The 24,084-nt window shown below is 44.1% G+C and overlaps 1 protein-coding gene across 2 annotated transcripts in view; it reads right to left on the reverse strand.

Annotated features, from left to right (window-relative positions):
* ST7 (suppression of tumorigenicity 7) overlaps window positions 1-11,966 on the reverse strand; it is a 153,967-nt gene extending 142,001 nt beyond the window's left edge. The window contains exon 1 of one of the 2 annotated variants that reach the window (XM_076330401.1): window positions 11,717-11,966. In XM_076330401.1, coding sequence (XP_076186516.1) covers window positions 11,717-11,867 — 151 coding nt within the window. In that variant the 5' untranslated portion in view covers window positions 11,868-11,966. The remainder of the gene's footprint in view (window positions 1-11,716) is intronic. The other variant, XM_076330393.1, reaches the window with a different exon arrangement.
* Window positions 11,967-24,084: the final 12,118 nt, after the last annotated feature.

The following is a 24,084-nucleotide window of genomic DNA, read 5'->3' on the forward strand; positions in this document are numbered from 1 at the left end:
TTAAATGCAATAGTTTATCGGAAAATAACGTAAAATATGACTGAGGACTGGAGCTGGGGACCCAGAGAGCCCTGTCCACCTCTCTAGTTCCATGCAGCATAGCTCCCACCTATTCCTCACAGGAGGCAGGGGAGCTACGCTGGGACATTGAGGGTGAAAATCCTGGCTCCCGCGGAGCCACTGACAAAACACCCCCAACTGTAACACAGGCCAAATCCTCACTCGCCAGGTCTAGGCAAATCCTGCAGTCCGGGTATCTTCAAAAGTCCTGGAGCTAATGAGAGCTCCTCATGGCTTGTGTACCCCCCAAGACTACAGGGCTTTTGGGGCTGCTGCTAACACAGCTGCGATCAGTACTTTAAAACCATAGACTCTTGACAAGGATTTCTGGAGGAAAATCCACGTTAAGAGTATGTTGGACAATATTTATTGCTAAGGAGATTCTCCTGTGCTTGTATCATTCCTCCTTTGTCCTAACCCAAAGAGCTGGACGGACAGACACAGGGACCAGAACGCACTTCTATACCGTCCAATGCAGCATGGTACAGGAGCCTACTCTGAGCGGGCAGATAAATCCACGAAGTCAAGCTCTGCCGAGAAGATGCTTCTGGCTCCTAAAAGCGGTAGGTCTGCATCAGTGCAGCCCTGCACGAGACCTCCTCAGCTCCTTCTCTCAGCAGGGAGGGCTCGTCAGCTCGGCTGCAGCATGCTGCTGCTGCTGCGCAAAGTCGGTTTCTGCTCGAGAAGCGGCTTGAGTCATACTCGGGGACTCTGTGCCCTCGTCCCCTGCGCAGGGTATGACAGGCCAGCTGCACGCCCTCTCCTAATGGGGTCTGGTTTAACCTTCTCTCCGAAAACCGAGGAAATGACTAGTCTGGGACTCTAAGCTGAGATTTGTGTACAACATACCAGCTGGGTATGCTGCTATCAGGTTCACTTCAGAATTAAAAATAGCAAGAGAAATTTCACATGGAAGATTAAGTGCGTTACTAGATCATATAACCTTGCTCCAGACCAAGCCACACTGTAAACAATTTTCAGTCCTCAGCATAAAACATACAGGCAGTGCCATCAAAACATTTAGTTATGTGAAAATCAACATCTACGGCACTCTCAGGTTACAAGCACATTTTCTTGAGAAATGAATGGCAGCCTTACAAAATAAAACGACAACGATAACATTTCTTGTGCTATAAATCTGATCTCCGAGTGTCTTGCCGCTGAGCACAAGACCTAGCATATCAACCTAACAGGCTTGACATTTAATAAGCCAAGTTTATTTCTAGAAAGTGAGCTGGAAATTACATCTCATGGTTGCAGTTGGCACACTGTGCAGAAGAGGAATTTTACGATGACTGCATTTCATTTTTGCCCTATAGCTTTCATCCTTCTAATTGGTATATTTAAGTGCACTTAATCACTTAAGCATTGAATCTACCACAGTGATAAATCTCCAGTTTAGGCTCCACAATAATAAATCTTTGTCTTCTCACAGCAGCTGGCGAGTTTTGATTTGGACTTTGAATTTAGGTCTTTTCCTCAGGCTTAACAGTAACAACTTGTTTGTTCTGTCTGCTGAAAGCACGACATTAACTCTTGTCTTTAAATGCATTATTGTTGTTTAAGCTTAGTGTTCTCGGTGTTAAAATTGGTTGCCCTTCTGCAGTGCCCAGCTAAGAAACACAAAAAAAATCCAATTAGCCTGTGCTGGGAGTTTAGAAAACAACTTTCACTCATTAGTATTTACGCAGCATCACTGGTCCACATGACACTTCACAGACATGAGGACGAGCGGGAGTTTATAATACAATCTTTCAATAGATGCCTCCAGTGCCACAAAGAGCTAATTTAAAAACAGGTGGAAGGGGCCTTCAGACACCCTCTTCAACAGCCAATGGAGGAGCAACATCCCCGCAAGCACCTCACAGTCTGGCCACAGGACCAAGCTAGGTTTTATCTTAAATTCATTGACAAATGCCCTAAATACGTTCCTGAATTAGGTCCGGTAAAAAAGGTAAAACTTAGATGCCACCATCAAACTACAAGAGGGAAAACTGCCTTCGGACTGAAGAGACTGGGGACTCTATCCCCAGTTTTGCTGCAGGCTTCCTGCAGTACCTTGGTAAACTATTTATGCCCCAGTCATTAAGAATTCATGCCCATTAATTACCTTTGTGGTAAACCCCTGGACCTATGCTTGCAGAACAAACCATGCCATTAAGGATTTGCAGGATCGGGGTCTCATTTCCTTGTGCCTCAGTTCTCCCTGTACAGTTCAGCATAACTCTCAGTTGTATTCAACTACCAACAGATGTCTGGAGTAGGGCCTTATTTTGTTAAATACAAAGTATCTTCTTAAACAACTAGCCTTGTTATAAAAAAGCTGAATCCTGACTTGTGACTGCTGCACAAAAAAAACTATCTTCATAATTTTCTGACAGCGATGTTCATTTCTGCAGATTTAAGTCCAGAAGAAACTGCTCGGTCACCCAGTGTAAGTCACCACTTAGGTGGTTTTATTTGCTCTACCACTTGCCAACAAGACAAATAACTCTCCTTTAAGCACAGGGCTCGCCAGCTGACGGAGCTGCACACAGAAACCCTGGACTCGGTGAGGACGGCGGTCTGGCACATGCACAAAAGTCCTGGCACATCCGGGGACTATCGGAGCCTCCATGCTTGCACAACGTATCTGCACACCGTCAGCAATCGCTTCCAGCTGGGTGTTGGGTTTTTGTAATCTCAACATGATAGCGTTTTTACTAGTCAGCTCTCCTGTTTATCACAGGCCATTAGATTTTGCTCCCATTTCCTCTCTATTGAGCTTGGCAATCCTCATCACGCTGGCGGTCTTACTACCGTGATAGCCAAAGCTGCAAAGCCACAGCATCGCTTGCCATAGCAGTTGGGTCCAAACACACTCATCTTCAAAAAATCTACTTTAAAAACATACTTTGCATGTGAATTCCTCTGGATTCAGCCTGCAGCTACCCATTTTTGTAAGATTTGTCTCCCCTATATTAAAGGCTACTTTACTGCCTGCTATTTTCTTCCCACCATATAGTTTACAGTGTAAGCAACCATCTCTCAGTTCTTTGTTTCTATTAAAGTGAGGGCACTGCGCACAGCATGTCTCACAGCCAGGCTGCTGCTTCAGACCGCAGATGATTTGGCACCAATTCTGCCAAGCGTAACACATGCATTTTGACTCCAAATATTTAGGAAGCTCACTATATGTTTGTCAACGAGATTACACCCTCAGCAAGTTTGCAGATGACACCAAGCTGAGGGGTGCGGTCGACACGCCAGAGGGACTGGATGCCATCCAGAGGGACCTGGACAAGCTTGAGAAGTGGGCCCATGTGAACCTCATGAGGTTTAACAAGGCCAAGTGCAAGGTCCTGCACCTGGGTTGGGGCAACCCCCAGTATCAATACAGGCTGGGGGATGAAGGGATTGAGAGCAGCCCTGCCAAGAAGGACTTGGGGGTACTGGTGGATGAAAAGCTGGACATGAGCCAGCAATGTGCGCTCGCAGCCCAGAAGGCCAACTGTATCCTGGGCTGCATCAAAAGAAGCGTGGCCAGCAGGTCGAGGGAGGGGATTCTGCCCCTCTACTCTGCTCTGGTGAGACCCCACCTGGAGTACTGCGTCCAGCTCTGGAGCCCTCAGCATAAGAAAGGCATGGACCTGCTGGAGCGGGTCCAGAAGAGGGTCATGAAAAGGATCAGGGGGATGGAACACCTCTCCTATGAAGAAAGGCTGAGAGAGTTGGGGCTGTTCAGCCTGGAGAAGAGGCAGCTTCGGGGAGACCTTATTGCAGCCTATCAGTACTTAAAGGGGGCTTATAAAAAAGATGGCGGCAAACTTTTTAGCAGGGCCTGTTGCGACAGGACAAGGGGGAATGGCTTTAAACTAAAGGGGGGTAGATTGAGACTAGATATAAGGAAGATGTTTTTTACGCTGAGGGTGGTGAAGCACTGGCACAGGTTGCCCAGAGAGGTGGTGGATGCCCCATCCCTGGAGACATTCAAGGTCAGGTTGGAGGGGGCTCTGAGCAACCTGATCTAGTTGAAGATGTCCCTGCCCGCGGCAGGGGGGTTGGACTAGATGACCTTTAGAGGTCCCTTCCAACCCAAACTATTCTATGATTCTATGATTAAAGCTCTTACTCCTCCTTAGCTACTGTCAAGTTGCTTCTGTAGCTTCTCTGTGATTAGATAAGCAGTTTGAGCTTCCTTACACTAGCAATGGGTTTTTGCTAGACTCTGTGTAGTTCCTCTCAGAGATGCTGCAGTTTTCAGAATCCATTTTAAAACACAGGCATACCATTGCCCCCCAAATCCCTGTTTTATCCAACATCATCCTCCTAATTCCTGCTAGGTGTTGCTCTCAAGGCAGGCATCACGTCCTTCTGTCTTTCACTTAATGTAGAGCTTTGGCACAGAATTATGTATTTCTCTCTCTTTTCAGTCCTTTAGGCACTGACACCACTTAGCATTTCTTGTGTCTTTCACAAATGCAAATTTGTGATCTAGATTTTTGCTTTTTCTTTGTTTACAAAATAGCCACCAAAAAAACTTATTTATTTTAAATTTTTCCTTTAATTTAGAATCGTAGTATTTTCGCGGCCACTCAGACAGTTAGGACCTACGACCTCTGTGAACAACGGGGCTTGTGTTCTTTCGGGCTAAATTTATCCAGGCAGTCAGCGGACGCTTTGGGAAAACCCCACTACATATATGTAGTTTTAGTAGCACTTAGGAGCGCTTTTCATCAGCACAAAGAGGACATTAGACTTCAGTTAGAAGCTGGCAGTACAACTCCGTGGTTGCGTACCAGCCAGTGTTACAGTAAGCTTACTCAAGATTTTATAAAATATTATTTTGAAGGCTCTGGCTTACAAATTTCCCCTGAAATACTGGCTGCAAATCTTCTAGAGCTTTTGTATTATGAAAGTCAATTTCTTAAAGAAGTATTTTCTGAAAACCTTGCATTTGCTACAAACTTCACTCAGTTTCCTGCATTTGCTGCTGATTGAAAAATTAAGCTCAATCAAAAAAATCAAGCTCGTGAAGAAATGCCAAAATTTGTAGGAAACAAGTATCGTTGTACACTGCATCCATCGGGAATTGATCTAACAAGTTTTGTTAGGGCTTTTCCCCACACAAGAATCCCAAATTTCACCTATAAAGACTTTTGTCAAAAATAACACACTACTTTCATGCACATCATATTCTTTTCCATAAAAATTAAAAGGTGAGTTTCCAAGCGTACCATGCTGAAAATACACGTGCTTAAAACGGTTAAAATCTGTTTTACAATAACCTCTTGAGTATTAGCCTATATCCAGGTAACAACTAATTTTTTGCAAAACCCAAGAAGGCAGACCAAAGAAACCTCTAACATCCAAACCCTGTCTGGAGGCTCAGCAGCCACTACGAACACTTCACGGTGCTATATCTGATACTACTGAAGAGGGAGGTTAACAGTAAACAAAACACTGTTTACTTTAATTCCATTAGGACTGCAGAAAAATAAGATCAGTATTTAGGAAAGACTTCATTTACATTCTGAGAAATGTAAAAGTGATTTCGGGTCAGTGGGCAAACTATCTATATATAACTGATACTGTTTATTCTGTGAAATCCATATGCAGAATTAATGTTGACCTTGCCAGAAGTGGTCATGTATTTAAAATTTTACTTTCAACAGTCTAGTTCATACAGAAAAAAACCCTCAACACTGCACTTGCAGGGAGTGATGAGTTTCTCCATCCCCTTTTGATGGCAAAAGAATTTTGCTCCAGATTTTCCGTGGTCACATCACCACACTCACTTCTGTAGTTCACACAGGAGGCACTTACAGGGAACCCCATCACAACGATGGCAGATGACTTTGAAAGAAGGCCAAGCAACTACCAGCAAGTCCACGAACGTAAAAATAACTGTCCTTCAGTTCTTCTCAAAAAAAAGAAGCTGTTCACTTGTTTTTAATCCATTTGAAATTCCCTGGCCTTCATCAGGTTAATGTTTTCCAACCCTCATGATTACCTTCCCAGGCTTAAATTTATGAAGGGGAACAATACCTCCTGACCGCGCTGTCAAGATGCTATCACAGCAAATACACCGCGACACGCACGGTGGCTACAGTGACCGAGCACACCGCGCAGGCGCCGGCAGCCCCAGCACCAGCACCCGCAGCCATGCTGCCTGGCCCAGGGAGGACAAACCCCTGTGTAACAAAAAACCTTCTGCCCTAAGAGAGGTTTATCACTGCAGGTCTGTGCACACGCAGCTCCAGATGGCCAAATATCACCAGGAAAGAAGTGACCATTAGTTAAATTTTAATAACAGGCAAATGTTTTCTGCTGCTACTTGAATTTGAGACCATGGGAATGAAAAGTTACTTATTTCTCACACTGCAACCTATTGGAGCACATTGCACCGTGCCGAGCATGTATCTGCAAGGTCAGGAAGCCCAGAAAGGGAAGATCAGAAAGATGAGACGAGCTTCATTGACAGCAACCACCACCCTAAGACAGCATAGCCTAAACCTGAGAGGGGTGCTCCGTTTCTTCATCTCCCACAGTATTTCTGCTTATAGAATCACACCCAGCTTTCTTGCATGGTTAAATACTGGATAGTTTTCGTAAAATGAGGGTTCAGTGAGACAGGAGTGGTCCAAGTGCTTCATTTATCGAAGCCTGTGCAGTGCACACATCAGTGAATGCATTTGAGATGGACCAGATCACCGTAGCATCTGGCTGCCTAAAAATCTCTCCGTTTTGTGTCTTCAGAAAGACTCTGGGATGAAGAGAAAGTGTTGTTATCCTTACTTCACAGGGAGCAGAGGAGACACTTCAAACACGTCTGCTCCGTCCTCCTGCCCGTGCATGCACAAACCCTGACTGTGAGTGAGTAATCTGGTGTTGGCCAGTGCTGCAAGCGTTGTTGCACATCAGCCTCTTTCTTCCCTCGCCTCTCCAGATGGCTGGCACCATGCGTGGTGTTTCAGGCTCTGGGCTCTATGAGAAGCCTACTACATGGTCACAAATCCCACAATAATTAAAATTCTAGGTAATTATTTCAGTATGAACATCAGAATAATAATTAAAAAGTCATAGTGAAGAAAACCACCACGTTCCCCAGAACACAACTGTCACAACCACCAGCTCCTCACCAAGGTGACGTGGCCGTCCTCCTCCAGCTGGGGTTCTCCCGCGCTCACTGACCTCGGGGGCCTGGCAAGGACAACGTTACTCACTGTCTTTCATGCTGTAGGTTTCTAACCCTCCCTCCTCTAGACGTTCAACTGGTAACAGTATGGGGCCTTGCTCCAGTGCAGCTGAAGCAGGATGTCCTGCAGAAAGCTAATAACACTCTGCAGACACCGACAGAGCTAGATTCAACCCAGAGCTCACACACATGTATTTATTATTCACATTTCCAGGAAATCAGGTTTTCTGATTTCTCTACCCTCAGCAACCCAAAGGTTCCCTCCTGTCTGCCTTGTCACAAGCCAGTTGCACTTAATGCTCTGGTTATTAAATCCGTCTTTCTGTTGGACTTCGAAAGGATAAATAAAATCATCAGAAACTGTTTAACATCTGGGACTTTCTCCTTCTTAGCATATGACTAGAAAGCCAAACTTATGTCAGGAAAAACAAGCAGGGTTGCACATTTTTAGAAGAGGTGTGTCTTAGTTCAGATTAATGTGGCATTCAGAAATTGTGCAAGTGCCAACACGGGAGGAAAATACAGCATGTTATATAAAATAATCATGTTTATTTTAATTATTTTGGAATAAGATGGTAACATCCACTTCCTCAACTACTTATTCTGTATTTAAAATTTTAGCCTGGCATATTAAGTCTCCTCTCTTGCTTCCTGTCTAATGGTATGGTACAGTTATAATAGTTCAAACACTCTTATTCATACAGGATTTTATGATTTGATTTGTACATCAAACTTCAATAAAATGCAAAAACCCCACAAAACACCACAATGAGATTTAACATGAATATTTTGATATGACAGACTAGATTTCTTTTTTATTATATCACAGTAATCTACTCTGCTGAGGATACTGAAATTACGCTTGCCCCAAACTGCGAGGACTTTCAAGCCAGGAAGCCCAGTGAAACACAGAGACTGACTGACTTGCACTACCAGAGCTACCAAATGCTCGGGGCGTGCACATCTGTACACCACCAAAAGAAGGGGAAAAAAGGCTCCACACTTCATCTTAATAAAACTTACAGCTACAGGTGACCACTGGGCTATTTGGTGAAACCATCCGTAATTACTCTGACCGCCGCCGTTGCACAGCCCACTGCCCAAGTCCTCGCTGAAAACCGATTTAAGGCTGTATGAACACCAGCAACTCGTATTTCGCCATCTGATTTGAAGACTTTCAGACATGGGAAACCCAAAGGTTCCTTTAGCAGCTGATCCACGGTTTGTTAAAAATTAATGCTTGATTGTGACTAAATTGTGTTTGCCCTCTGCTTCCAGTCATCAATTCTTATTATTTTTTTCGTGATTAAAAGGCCATTTATTTCTCCCCCATGACAATACCTCTTTACTGTAATCTAGTCACCTCCCAAGCAGAATCTCTTACTCTGATGCTTCTCTCCAGACCTTACATCATTTTTCCACTATCTTCTCCAGCTTTTCAACTTCCTTCTAAAAATACTGACATCAAGGCATGGAAAAACAAAATTACGCAATAGTACGAAGTACCAGTCCTTCTAGTAGGCACACATGCCACACTAGTCCCTCATATCACAGCAGCCCACTGTGGACTTGGGTTAAGATGTTTGATCTAAATATCTAAAACCTTTTTAAATCGCTATTTCGTGAGGTGCAAATCACACCTGCGGAACTGCATTTCTCTTACCAGCTGTCTAAGCCTGCGTCTGGTGCTACTGCAAACCAGTTTGTTTGACCTCAACTCACCAACGGATCCAGCTTGTTCTGGGAAAATGCCCAGTCATTGTTTTTAATCACCTTATTATTTCTTTACGTCATGCAGAAGTTTTAGTAGCAACATTTATACTTTTATTTTCACATCACTGAGATCCATTTGATTAGTATCACATCTGGGGCCAGTTGCTGTGGTACATTATGAGCAACCTTCACCCACTGACAGTATCCTATTCTGATCAATTGGGGAAAAAAAATCCACGATAAATCAGATCGTTTTTAATCCATTCGCAAAAGCTTTGAAAAACAAAACAAACAAAAAACCCTCATGTTATTGCCAGTGCTGATTTTTTAATAAACCGCATTTAGGAACAGATGATGCATAAAGGCCATACTGTGCCTATTGTTCTTCCCTGGTAACTCATTTTCATCATGCACTTTGGGACTTACTGGTAATTTCTCCATTCTTTTTTAACCCCCTCAATGCTTTAGAACACACAGGTGTGAAAAATCTCTCAGATTTGCAGATTTCATACTGTCATTTTACTTGCATTTTGGGACATTTTTAACGAAAACCACGATGACTCAGCTGAAGACGGCTGGAGTAACGTTTCAAATGAGAAAGTGCATCAAGAATTAGTTCAAACTCAGGAAAAAAATCAGAGGGGTTTGATTAGGTCTTAGATGGACGCCTGCGATTTTTTTCTACAGCGAAGATGATCACAAAAAGCATTCTGACATTGTTGCTTGACAACCACGGCCTGCAATGGTTACCTGGGACTTATGAATTACATAAATTGTTAAGAATCAAGGAACAAGAATTACATCCTGTTCTGATCAGTATGCAGCAATGTCAAAAGAAACACGATACTTGTTCAAAGACATATTGAGAAAGTTTGACCAAAACTGTACTTAAAAGCTGTTTTTAATTGTGTTTACTCTCTCCGCTTAAAGTGAAAATTGCAGTATGCCGAATCTTTTTTTTTTTTTTTTAATTCTTCTTTGATGCTGGACTTGCCAAAGGCTTATCAAGTGAGAACAGGCCAGAAAGTCGGGTGAAGAGCGCTCAGATAACATTCGGCTTCCCAACAGCACGGATGCCGCATGAGTTACATCTCATCCGCCCCCAAAACAAATAGCCTTCTCCAGTGTGTGTGTGGGGGAAATTAAATTATCATGGTAGATAGGAAGGAAAAATAAGCAATTTCAAGATAAAGACATAACTGCCCAATTCAGACTGGCTAACTACGTTAAGTTACTGCCGATTCAGTATAGTAGTGGCATACTGCCTTAGTGAGTCTTAACAGTCAAAGCAAAGTCCGTTGCAACAGTGATGATCTTCCAGCAAACTTGCATGCCTATTATTTATTATCATTCAGAAGAATAAGCTGATATCTAATTTTTATCAGAAACATAGTAAGAGTTTTAATTCTGTTAAAAAATGCCTCAGTATAATATAAAATGTACAGGCAAAGATACTAAATTCCACTTCATACACTGCCCGAATCCAAGCATAGTCCCTGTAATAACCAGTCCTTTTTTATCCTTCAAAGAAAGCAAGAATTTTCCACAAATTCAATTTTCCTTTGCAATCCCTCATACATGCATATGCCACCTGCTCCTAAGAAAGCTCCCAGAAAGAACGAACTGCCCTGCAACTGAAGATGGGTCTGTGTTTACATACTTACTCAGTCTAAACCAAAGATAAGCCTGTTAGGGAATTGAATTGAGACCAGGCGCATATGAGATGTAAATTACTTTTGGTTGTTCCTGACTTTGGCTTGTGAATTGAACAAGCTGCACATTTTTGCTCAAGCCCCTGAAATTCTCAGTTATTCTCAAAAGTAAGAAAAAGCATGACATTGGGGGGGGAAACAGCAGTTCTGCTATTTATCATTCATGCAGTAAAACCAGTAGAAATAGCTTAAGCCACAACTTGAAAATCAAACGTGTACTTTTTTTCTCAAAGAGCCTGCTAGTCAAAAATCAGTACGTTGACTCCTTTAGTAGAAGTGCAGTGTGAAATACAACTCCAGAAAACGGCAAGCTTCAGCTAGGGCACGGCCACAGTTTGCCCCATGCTCCTGAAGTCATCTCGACTCCCTTACCTCTACTCACAGCATAAAAGAGGAGACAGAGAAGCTCCTCCAGTGCCACTACGGCCCTCACAGCCGAGCAGGCAGAAGTAGGTAGGGTGGCACAAGGACCAAGCATCCCTCAGGTAGCTCGCTCCGGCAGGCAAGGCAAGCAAGAGAGAGGGATAAGCCACCAGCAGAGCAGATGATCTCTCCGCACACCGCAAAGCACCCTCTGGGTGCCGCTGGGATTTCTACAGCCTGTTCCTGCCGCAGCACAGCTACTTTAAGGCTCCCAGCTCCAGGAGGAAACTCTCGGCTGAGCTCTCCGCGTACCCTCAAGCCCTCCCCGGGTTAGCTGGACGGAGTCAAGAGTCAGTCACAAGCTAACATCGCCCACCCCAGCCCCTTAAAACCCACCCGTACCAGCAAGCAAAGCGGGGAAGGCGCAAACGCCCAGGGGAGCTCGGCTGCCTCCCACCACCCCGGGCACCCCCTAAACGGGAGCGTTTCGGGGAAGGGACACCCCCTCCCCGCCCCGGCCTTAACGGGACGGGACGCTCGAGCGCCTCCGCGCCCCACCGCGGGTTTTACGCCGATCGCGGAGGAGGGGGGGGCGGTAGGGTACGCGCTGCCCGGCCGCCCGGCATCCGAGGGGGCAGCGGCGGTGCTCTCCGGAGCGGGGGAGAGCACCGCGGAGATGATCGCATCCTACCTGTGGTTAAATTGTCATTGATCTTCAGGGGCACCCTTAAGATGTAGACCAGGAAGAGCATGATGAAGAACCACAGCGTCCAGAGATAAGTCCAGGACCAGACGATGCAAGACTTCAGCTGCTCTAAAAAGCCCGTCCCAGCTTCAGCCATGTTTTTGGAGGAGAGGGGAAAAAAAAAAAAAGGGGAAAAAAAAAAAAACCGACAACCCAAACCCTGCTCTCTGCTGCCACAACCTCTCAGCGTGTATTTGTGGGATGATTCACGCCTCCCCGAGCCGGCTTTCCCCCTCCCGCCGCACGCACCGCCCGCCGCGGGGCGCGGCCCGGCCGCGGGGCGCTGCGGCTCCCCCCGGGGCGCTGCCGCTTCTACCCCCTCCCCACCCTCCCCCGCCGTGTCCGCAGCGCGCCGAGGCGGCCCGCGGCGAGGGCTGGCCCGCTAAAATGGACTCCTCCGAGCTGCCCTCGCCCCTCCGGCTGAGCGGGGGGGGTTTTAGGCAAAGCCACCTCCGTTGCAACTCGGGGCCCCCCCTCCTGCCTTCGACGGGCGGGGAAGGGAGAGCGGAGCCCAGAAACCTCGTCCGGCGGTCCCCAAACCCGGGGTGGGGGTAGGGGGACGACGGGCTGCGGTGGCGGCTCCGGACCTGCCCCGCTGCTGCCCGCGCCGGGAGCGGCCCCCCGGCCCCCCGGCCCTACGCCGCTCCCGGCGCGGGCAGCAGCTGCGTGATGAAATGCGGGGAAACGGCGAGAGGCTGGGGGGGGAGGGGGGGAGAAAAGGGGGGGGGGGGGGGGGGGGAAGGCCGTGCAACTTTTTGCACGTCCGTACGATTTTGAACAAGAATTTCAGGCGGTATTTTCACCACGCAACAGGACTTTAAGCCTAAAAAGGGCTCGTGTAGGATGGTGTTTTGCAGTTTACTTGCCTAAACGTCTTGCTAGGATAACGTCAGAGGCGTAAAACTACAATTTTGCTTGTGTGTATTTGCGTGTACAACGCCCAGCAGAGTCCTGAACTGTAAAACTCGCCCCCCTTGGAAGATACCGTATGGCACGAGAAGTAAGTGTGTCTTGGTAAAACAGTGTCAATAACGCATTATCGTCAGGTCACAAAAGTGTACTTTACTGAAATGCATTTTTCTTCTTCCATGACTTTCTCGATGAGGTATTTCTTCGTGAAACAAGATTTGTCAACAGAATATGACAAAAATTCAGAGGCCAGTTAACACAGCTGAGCCCTACTTTTTTGATGTTACACGAGTTACAAACATTTAAGCAGACACGCACTGTACATTACAGTTTGTTTGGATCTCTCTCTTGTGCTTCCACAATCTGTTTGGAGTGGGATAATACTTTCCAGCATCTTAAGAAACAGTATTTCTTAAGCAGTACCAAAAGAACAAAAAATCCTGGAGCGTTTTTGCAACTGGTAATAGCCACTCTGCCCTGGGATTTTCTAGTCTGCCGATGAAAAAGTCATCATGGAGAAAAACATAGTAGCTTTTCCAGAATGTTTACAGTATCTAAAGACATTAAACCAAAATAAATCTATAGTTATACAAATTGATACCTTCTCATATAGTAGCAAAAGCACCCAGATTCACAGATTTTTTTCTTCCAGACTATGCTATGGGACTTGAAGCTGGACGGGGAAACTTGAAGCTGGCTGTGTCTTGTGCAAAGACGGCAGGATCTGCTGATGAAGGGACCGCGGTCCCTATATCGGAATATTGGTGCAAGAATGACAGAAGTTTTTCCTGCTAATACATCACAAAACTTTTAAAATTAGAATATACAGATGGCCTTTACAAAAAGCTCATTTATAGTTTGTTTACATACCAAAGAAAACCACATTTCAAATATTTCATCTTCCCCTTCCAGTTATAAAGGCAAGAAATACTTAACACGTAAGTCACATCTGAAAAAAGTCAACTTTATTCCATCATGCAGTTATTTATATATCAAAATATTCATCTGACGTTCTCTTATGTATTAGTAAAAAAACCAAAACACTAAGCAATTTTTTCACTTTTATAAATTTTCCTCTACATATTTTAATTTTCAGAATATTATTGCTATATTATAAAACTAACTATGATCAATTCCTTTTATGTATTAAAGCCAGGTGGTTTATGGGGCTTTTTTAAAATTTATAAACAACTTCTCTTTTTCATTCTGTTACGCTACCTTTTATTGAAAGACTGGAGTGAACTGTGTTGGTTTCTTCAGCTGTGCTTTCTTTATATCCCCTGTATTACTAGAAGATCAAAACACTGTGAACTGTGCCCACTTAAAGCACAGTCATTAATTTTATGCCTTTCTTCCTTTAAGCACAACTGTTTCTTCTTCCCCTGGAATTACAGCAGTTATTAATATTTTGCAGTAATTTTACGCATTTCACTCCTGGATCTCCAATGTTTTTACAGTGAGCAAAAAGTATTTAAAAATCAAGCTGCCAGCGGAGTCCAGCTCTTCAGGTTCCCAGCAGCACACTTCAATGGATTTCCCATCGGGTGCTACACACAACCGTTTAATAATAATAATAATAATAATAACAATAATAACAATAACAATAATAATAATAATAATAATAATATAATCAAGAAACAAAAAGCATGCGTCCAAACCCAAATGTTTGCATGAGGTGAAGAGCAATTACCCATTAGGATATCTTGACTCATGACTAGCTTGGTGCGCTCATATGACAAATTACATTTCTGTTGTCCCTATTAAAGAAGCACCTAAGCTGACACTCAAGACAGGTTCACAGTGCAGGCTCTGTTTAACACAAATTATCTCTCCTCTTTCCATTCTGTTCGAAAGGAGTGCCAAGTATTAATACAAAGCCTTAAAACATGCATTTCACAAGTCAAAGAAGCAAAGTGTTCAGTACTATGAAGAGACACGATTTTATTAAGTGTCATCTGGCTCCAGGCCCTCATTTGCTAAGTCAAGACATAACGGAATACAGCTGAAGTGATCATTGGACAAAAATAATTTTGAAAAGAGTCTTTTACCTTTCTGCTAAGATTTTCCACTCAGTTATCTCAGTCGTTTAAGTGTTTTCTCTCACAAGCCCTCAGGTACCCCCGTTCCTACCTCAAAATAACACCTATAAGTGCAAACACTACTAATTTGTTTGTCATAAACCGAGTTCAGGGTTCCTAGTTTCTCATACGACTGTTGATGACTTTGCTAAATGAAATCAGGAAGTAGAAGCGATGACAGTTACTAAACATGAGACACAGTGAAGTTGTTTTTTTCCAGAAGAAAGAAACGCTCTTGAACTTGGGTCCTGGCAAGTAAGAAACAATAGATGGGACCACTATGCAGCAAAAGTCTAGTCTGAAAATTCCGCACACCTGATCTTTTTATGGGTCAAGATCCAAAGTAGTGGGGTTTTTAATGTTTTGGGTTGGTTTTTTTTAAATAAACCTTAAAATCATTTCAGAGATCAATAACTTTTTCTAGGCCCACAACGTACAATCCCCTTGGAGCCCGGCTATAAAGTAAGATTGCATCAGGTTTCTTGGCAGCCGAGAGATGGCCAGGCGCATTTGTCAAGGACGTTCAGAAAGGGCATGAACAAGACCCGCGTTGGCTCCAGACACCTGTGAGCGCTGGGAAACGTTGTCAGCTTGGTTCAAAGGAGCCAGACATCCCCCTGACCTTCAGCTGATGCCTGGTTAACAATTGAATCCAGCTAAGCAGTATTATGCCCAACACCTTTTAATCTGGATACCTATTAAACAACAATACATATACATATACATGCATGCATCTATCTACACGTGTATCTATATACAAATAAATACATATGCATATAGTGCACCTATTAAACGTATCAGATGCATATTAAACAATATCAGGGATGAACTGGAGATGGCAGTCTAAACTGAAATCAGTGATGGTGAGAAACAGCATGCCAATGAGAGTGAAAGCACTGGAGTAGAGTTCATGGGATCCCATACCCAGCACTTTTCAGACATACCAAAGTCTGAATAAAATGGCTTGAACACATACGAAAAGTCCGTTTTCAGCTAAAGCACACGGTCCTTAGTCACAGTCCAGAGAACTGAAAATATGCTAAGAAAGACTGAAATAAAAATTCATGCTTAATTTACAATTTAATCAATGTATTTTCATTAAAACAAAGATATTTCAAAAGTATGCAACTACAGACTTCTGAACAGTGTGCCCAGGCTGAAGTTTCTGTTCCCCATCTTAAAAGTGAGATATTACGGTATTACAGGAATATTCTTCAGCTTAAAGGAAGACAGTAATATTTAAAAATACACCACCATTACTAATGAGGAAAAGTCACATAAGCATTCACAGGCCTCGAGCACCACTTGTCAAAAAGCTTAAAAAAATTGTCTTCCTTATTACTTCCAAAGCAGTATGAAGGTGGGAACATGGGGATGAAGCTGTGCCTGTTTTATCGGTTCAGAAGGCAGGGGAGCTGAGTTTGAAGGAGCTGAATCTTCAGATTCCCAGAGATCTGCTTAAACCAAAGGAGGATGGAGAAAACAAAGAGAAGGCAAACTCCCCAAAACCCACGGGGCTGTCCATGGCCACGAGGACTCTGTCAGAAAACAGGGTGATGTAGAACGTGTCTGGGCAGTTGTAGGGGAGGGAGAAGAGACCACCTGAAAGTCGTTTTAACATCTTTACTGACAAGAAAATCAACCAACAGGCTGCCTTAATTGCAAGACAAGTCACAAAAACTGAGTTAGAACTGGCTCAGTTAAGAATCAGTCAATGCAAAGACAGGGCAAAGAAAGGTGTTACCGAATAGTTGGTGCAACTCAGAGCAGTGTTTCAGTATTTTTGGGTAGTGTTCGACATAAACCTTAACCAGAAAAAAACCCAAACCCCCCCAAAAAAAAAACCCAACAAACCAAACCCAAACCTGTTTTCTTCTTTTGCTTTTTTGCCTAACAGATGACTTTTCTCCCTAAAAATGAGATGGGAATTCCACCCTGACCATCAGCACGCTTAGGTGTCAGTGCGGGGCAGAGTGCCCCATCCCAAACACACACATTTGCTAAAGCACATTGAATTTTTTTTTTTTTTAATCCATGGAAATATCCTCCAGTAGCACGTACATATTTTTATGAAGTAGGTGGACACACACATTCATTGAAGCATTTTATGAAGATCCTATGTAAAAATCAGGTGGTGGACCAAGACACCTCAGTATTTGTACAAGATGGTACGTGCTTAGGATTCATAAAGGAATCACGTGAGCTGCGAGGTTGGCCCCTGGTCAAAAAAGAGCTCTCGGCAAGTCAGAGCCTGGCACCTGCATCCACACATGTTCTGTACGTCACGGGAGGCAAACAAGGCTGTGGGAGAAATGGGGAGGCAGAGACAGATGGCAAAAAGCCCGGAGGGAACCAGCGCTGGTTTCTCCCTCCCCCGTTTATGTCGAGGAAAAGGACAAGAGCTCAGCTCCCCACATCCGTGCCTTGGACTGAAGCCAAACAGTAAATCTGCCTTTTTTTTTTTTTTTTTTTTTTTTTTTTTTAAGGAGATGCATTTGTGGGTGCAGGAGGTGGAGAAGACATGGAATTTTTTTGCTGTTCGGTATCTTGTCCTTTTTTTTTTCTTAAGAAAAAAGATGTTGAGAGTGGTCTTTAATTTGCTGAGCATTGATACTATATTTAATAAACAAACCTTTTTAAGAGAGAAAAAGGTCTCAACTCCTCTCCTCTGAAATCTGCAATTAACAGAGCGCAGTTTATTTTTCCCCTATCATTTGTCAACACAGGAGCTTTACCAGCAACATAACGGTAGAAACACAGAAATCCACTGACAGTTACATATTACTTAATCTCCAGAAATTCAGATGAAGGAAATCGAGCGCTCACAGTGCTGGGTCACATACAGATAATTATTGCTGCTTGAGGCTAGCAACTATTACGGAGGCTAAGAACAGCTCTGACTGTAGGCAGACGGGGATGGAGCAAGCAGCACATCCTCTGCCATGGAAGCAGGTAGCATCCAAACGGCACACCATTTCCTTATATCACAGCTAGATTTGGCTCCTGAGCCCAATCTTGTTAAACCTTTGCAAAATCAAGTACCATAATATCCTTTTGCCTTGCCTGACGCAGTTCTTTCCTCCTTGGCTTGCTTGTCTCGCCTCTCCACCTCCAGCCAGTACATCACTGCTGAGAAAACCTCTCTCTGCAGACCATGGAGCCCCCATCTTCTTTCCCTCTCCACAGATGAAGGTCTCCATGAGCTCTTGTCTTTAAATTCGGGCTACAGAACAATTGTCTGTCTTACACGTTAGCTTCATCATACTCTACTTCCCTCCTTTGCTCTTCAGTCTGTTTTGCTTGATCTATATTCTTGCTGGTTCACAGCATTCTCTCTTCTGCACCCAACAGTCATTCTTCACATCCAAATTCCTTTCTCACAGCATCCCTTCATTCAGTCCATCCTGCCTCCCCTTTTAGTAATGATGCAATCACTGTCCCAAATTACATTTACCTCACTGTATTTACGTTACAATATTGTGGAAAAAGGAGGAACATATTTTGCTGATGTGTAGTGAGAAAACGTACCCAATAATCTCTGCCTAAACAGAAAGCCTTGTTGATAACCCCGATGTAGTCCGTTAAGGAGAAAGAGAGTTCTGGAAAGGAAAAACCACGATGGCCATTTCTTGAGTAAAAGTGGCCTGGCTGCAAAAGTGACATTTCAGAGTATGCCTGGCCTAAGACTTAAGCTAATCCACTCTCTAAACGCTCATGAAGCAGCAGAATAACCCCACGGGCAGTGTTTCTCACTTCCAAGGTGGCTGGGGAACGCAGCCCTTCTCTATAAAACATTTCTTGTTCAGTTAGCAGGAGCTGACAGACCCTGCAGCCTGTCTCAAGCCCTGCGTGGGCAGGAAAGAGAATGAAGCTTGCCGCTGGTACAAACACCTGGGTTGCCCAACATCCTAAAACAAAGCTCAGTGTTAATTGTTGGTGTCAACCTCCGACATTGCATTGAAGTGGGATGCTCACATTTGTTACCTGAACCATGTTTCAAAAAGAAGAAATTTCATTAATTTCACAGTAAGCCTTCCTTCCCCTCTTAATATAATCTGAATATTTCATCACTATTAATCTGAATAGTTCATACCTCTCTTCTTCTACATTATTTGCATAGGTTGTGTCCTCTTTAGCCAAACTCAGACCTAGATGAATTCTATATTATAGTTATGCTTTTATATAACATTTTAATATTTCAGCCTCCTTCCGATTGTGAAGAATGCAGAAGAGTAATGCAATGGAGTCCCACCTGGTCGAAGGAGATTCTCTTCCTTCTCACACCTGCTAGTGTTGGTAAGCCCAAAGTGAAGTGACTTTCCCTGTCATAAATTACTGCTAGCTTACATCCCACTTACTATCTTTTATCATACAGCTCCGAATTTACTGCACAGCCAAGCATAGTCGGACAGCCTTAGCCGAGACTGTTGTACACGTAGGGGCGAGGTGGGTGCCTACAGCCCCAGGAAACACCGTGCATTTCTCACATACCCCACCAGCTTGTTGAGAGCAAGGTGTGTTTGTACTCAAGCACTGGTTGATACCTGCAGTCCCATTATTCAGTACATATCCCTGGCCCCATTTACTACCTATTATTGAAATCCTGCTATACATACGGTATTATTCATTCCCTGATGGCTTTCATGACGCTTGCCGCTACAGTACCAAGTACTTCATAGACTTCATATGGACTTTTTCCATAATCTCTTCTGCAAACAGAAAGCTGTGATGGAGAAGGAATAACACTAAATATAGTCACTAATATGGGATCTTGTGCATTGCTGAATACTCATGACATCGTACTTGTTGAACTCCAGCCTGACATCAGTTTGAGACAGCGAGTGCTTCTGCACATCTGGGTTTCTCTGGGCTTGCACGCCCCAAGGTGAGGAACACAAGCAGACCCATAGCCAAGGAGGATTGTAAGGAGCATTAAATGGAGACAAAATTCTCCTAAATCCCAACAGCTGCTGTTGTGTGGAGAAAATGGTGGTGGCCCTGCAGCTGTAGGGCAAGCAGGGTGCTGCAGCAGCTGGGAGAGGGCACCAAGGTCAGGGCAGCAGGCTCAGGTCTGGTGCCAAAACGCTTTGCAATGGCTCTGAATACATAAACGGAGCATAGTAGTACTTACACCAGAGCTTTATAAAGATACAGACTGAGAGAGGAGAGCCTGGGAAGCTGTCTGCTTCCTCTCTGACTTGTTCTCCTTGCCAAGCAGCGATCACACAAGGGCAGCTTGTGCTGTCCTCCCACCACCTCCCACAATAGGTGCGACAGAGGTGACTTGCCCAGCATCAGGGGTGCTCTGCGCGCCGGTGAGAGCAACGCATGCAGGTGGTAGTTATCTGAGTGGCTTTCAACTCCTTCCCGTCTCAATATACCCTGCCTTTTCCACGCATTGTCCCTTAGAAACAGGACTCGTTTTAAATCCTGCTTCTGCTATTTAGCCATTTTCAGAAAGGAAGAGAAGACTTTCTTCTGCTTCCCCCATTGCTTTTACTAGAGACGTGTATTTTTCTTGCCCTCCCATCCCCCAGAAAATGAGCTGTTAGGCCTTTTCCATCCTGAGATATAGACTGTTCCCAAAGTCTTTATCTTTTCTATTTTGCGCTTTTATCTTCTCTGCGGAGGAGATTTTAAATCCTTAGGAACCCCTCTCCTACAGGCTAGCCCAAGTCTGCTCTGGCTAACTGGTTTTAATGGCATACCTTCCCCTCTGCTGCTCCAACAGGAATTCTTCTGTCCCATCTTGGTTCCAGACAAACACACATCTGCTGAATACTCATTTACATTTGACTCCAACATTGGCTCACTTCACTTTCTGTTTAGACACTATCAGTGCAGCTAAAGAAGCCAGTTTGTCTTCACGCTGCTGACTGAATCAGTTGCTCTGCACGGCAGCAGGGAAGATGATGATGAAAACCCTGGTGGGTAAGCAGGGGGCTTCACCCATACACTTCCATTCTTTCCCCTCAGCATTTCCTAACCTTGCTGACAGGCACACATAGCCATATTGAAGGTTTTTTCCTTACAATTTCATCAATAGACTACGAGAGGTTCTGAGCAAAGGACATAGTATTGGTTGCTGCTGCCACGTTTTCATCTTCTGTGGTGATCTCCACCACCAAAGACGGCCATGTGGTTGTAGCAAACCCATCATCCGCAGTGAAAATCCACTGTTATAGATAACCTTGGAACCTCTTTCACCGGGTCCGTTACTTTGTTGGTAACTGATTTTTTTCCTAGAACAATGATCCTTGGTTGTGGGATTGCCAAGGTTGCATCTGCTACTGCCCTGTTTCTCAACCTTGTCATCATCATCTGTGTTTTGATACCAGGCAGTAGGTTACCACACTGTGTCAGCAGCTACAATTTGGGTAGCAACTTTATATGTCTGGACAGATCTTATCAGGAGGGTCAAGTATGAAGTAGCTGGATTTATTCTTTGGGAAATTATGTACTGGCACTCTCTACCTTCTTCATTTACATTCAGGTAGAGTAACTCTGGTCTCACCAACTGCTGGTAGGACTGCAAGACACAGCATCCAGCTGAAGGAGCTAAGGAGAGGTAGACAAGTTCTTATATGGAAGATGATGGCTCAACTAAGTTTAGTAATGAACTGGGACAGGACGCCTTCTCATTACTGACTTCAACAGATTCTTTGGCACCCAGAGAATCGGTTATGTAGCAACCTCTGCCTTTGCCTTGCAGCAAAACCCTGGAACAGGAGCAGCACTTCAATTCTTCAATGCTTACTTTCTTAGCAGCATCTCTCGGGTCTTGTCTTCTGCAATAAAGCTGGCTCCTGGCATCTGTGACAGCCAAGGGACTCTTCATACACAGTACATGCCTACAGGAACTTTAAAGAGGCTCTTGAATGGCACAGGCTTTTCTGATACTCTACGAGAAGTTCTAGCTAGATTGGTGGAGAATACTACCTATCCCTACACACAGAACTGTTGGGACATACAGGAAATGCTTGCATGGATGTTACACCAGCTACCATCCAGTCTTCACCAGTGCATGGCTGGAGAGGTGAGATATGCTTCAATGCTTCTGGAAATAGGACAAGTTATCCTCCTCGACCCCTAGCTTTGGCTGCCTTGTCAACTCTGGCTGATCATTGATTCCTTTTCTTTTCCTCCACATAGAAAAAAGGTAGGAAAAAAGCATATTATGTGCTTCCTAGTTTTGACTGACATCAATGCCTACAAGGTACTGCTAAACAAACTGCCTGCTGTTAGCACAAATATCCCAGATAACAAGGATTCAGCTCATCACCCTGGACATGTTCACAGCAGCCCTTGACTCTTCATTCCAGGATGCTTTTAGCTCAGAATCCATTTGCTGGCTGGTCCACGTCATTAGGATACAGAACGGTCTCATTTTTGTACACTCCCAGTGCCTACTTTGTCAGTAGAGAAGGATAACATCAGGCACACATACCTAGCAGCGGTTGGTTGGGGTTTTTTTCCCCTCCTTAATTTAGCATGAGCTTTAAAATTATAACAGAAATCTTCTAATTGCTGATGAAGACAATGCTAGAGAATATTATAGCATTCAAGGCCAGATTCTAGCAAAAGGAAATACAAGTACTATGTTAATATCATGATAGTCTGCAACATCACAAGGACCAAAATGAACAATATGCAGAGAAAAACAAGCTTCTCAAAATGAACAGAAACCAAAAAGCAGGATGTAAAGAAATGACTTAAATTGTTGGATTTCATGTAGAAATCAGAGTTGCTGGATTCAATCTTTAGCCTAAAAGCTACCCAGTCTGGAGACGCTCTTCAAATACATAAAACATGTCGTAAAGAAAATAGGGAACAAGCTGTTCTGTATGCCCACAACTAAGATAAAAAGAGGTTAAGATCCAGCAAGGAAGATTGAACTTTTCTTAATATCTACCTTAATACTAGTAACACCAAAGCCCTACAAGAACTTGGAAAAGAAGGATAATCTTTATCATTAGCAATTTCTTTCAGAGCAGACAAGTCTCTGTCCTGCCACGTACGGTCGAGATACAGCTGATCCTGCCACACTGTGGAATAAAAAACGAGATGAGCTTTTGCTTTCCATTCAAGGATTTCAAGATTTCAAACACCACTATTGTTCAGAAATCTTCCAATCGAGTATCTGAACTTTGGAGTCTTTAACCACAACTGTTTTTTGGCCAATCATGTTTTTGCTACCTCATGCTCCAGTTTTTACAACGAAGTGAAAGACTTGCAAAGCCTACCAGTTTTACAGCATCTGAAAGCTGGTTTAACAATGCAGCAGATTTTTCTTCCTGCTATTTAGTTTGAAACTGCTAATGGCTCTTGAAAGCTCAGATTTCTATTCCAGTTGCTTGTGCAGGTATTAACCTCAAATGTCACAGCAAAGTTGAAAATGTATTAAAAAATCTGTTCATTTTTTGAATATTGATTTTTGTAATTAGATTACTCCTTTTCCAAGCCTCCTTCCCTAATTTCCAAATTATGTGGAAGTTATTACTGCACAGCTAGACCAACAGACAAGAGAAACAGGTGCTAGGTCACTATACAAATAGCAGGTTATTCACGGAAGGGTCACAGAGGCATTTGGAGCAGCATCCTCAGGAGTTTTGACTGGGTTAAGACAGACTGTGCTGGGACAGGAGGAACAGCTCGATCAATACTTGAAGCATGCCGTTGCCATTTGCAAGGCACAGGTTCAGGAACAGCACCTGTACCCAGACAGGTGGGCAGCAGAGGCTGTAGCTCACAGGGCACTGTGTACCCAAGACTTCTGTTGTGAGCGCTCTGATGGCCTCCATCAGACCTGCGCTCCTGCAGCACGACTTGAATTTAACTGAACCTTTCCTCAGAGCTGCAGCATCAGGCTCCCGCTCTCCAGGCTGAACAGGAGGCTTGGTTGAGTGGAAACACATGGCACCTTTCTTCCTTAAGGAAAATCATAATAGATCACAGTCTCGTACCTCTTACAATCTTGCTAACACATCTTGTGTTATAACTGGATGTACTGCCTTACCTGGGAAAAGGCAGCATGACAGCCTCCCAAGTCCCAGGACTGGTATTTGGGCCCCTTGCTGCATGATTGGCCCTTCTGGCACCTTGACAGCACAGCAAGAATGTGAACATTTCTGCCTTTGGGCACTTAACTTTTAGTACCCAGCTTCTGCAACAGATGCACAGTCCGAGACAACGCACACCACCATCCAGGACCCAAGAAAGCCGGCACACTGGGCCGGGAGGCAGCTCAAACAGGCAGAAGGAAAACATTTTAAATCAACTGCAGCCCAAGAGAATGAAACGTAAGTATTTTTCCTGCACTCGAGAGCT

The sequence above is a fragment of the Aptenodytes patagonicus genome, chromosome 1 (genome assembly GCF_965638725.1).
Source record: "Aptenodytes patagonicus chromosome 1, bAptPat1.pri.cur, whole genome shotgun sequence".
Lineage (NCBI taxonomy): Eukaryota > Metazoa > Chordata > Aves > Sphenisciformes > Spheniscidae > Aptenodytes > Aptenodytes patagonicus.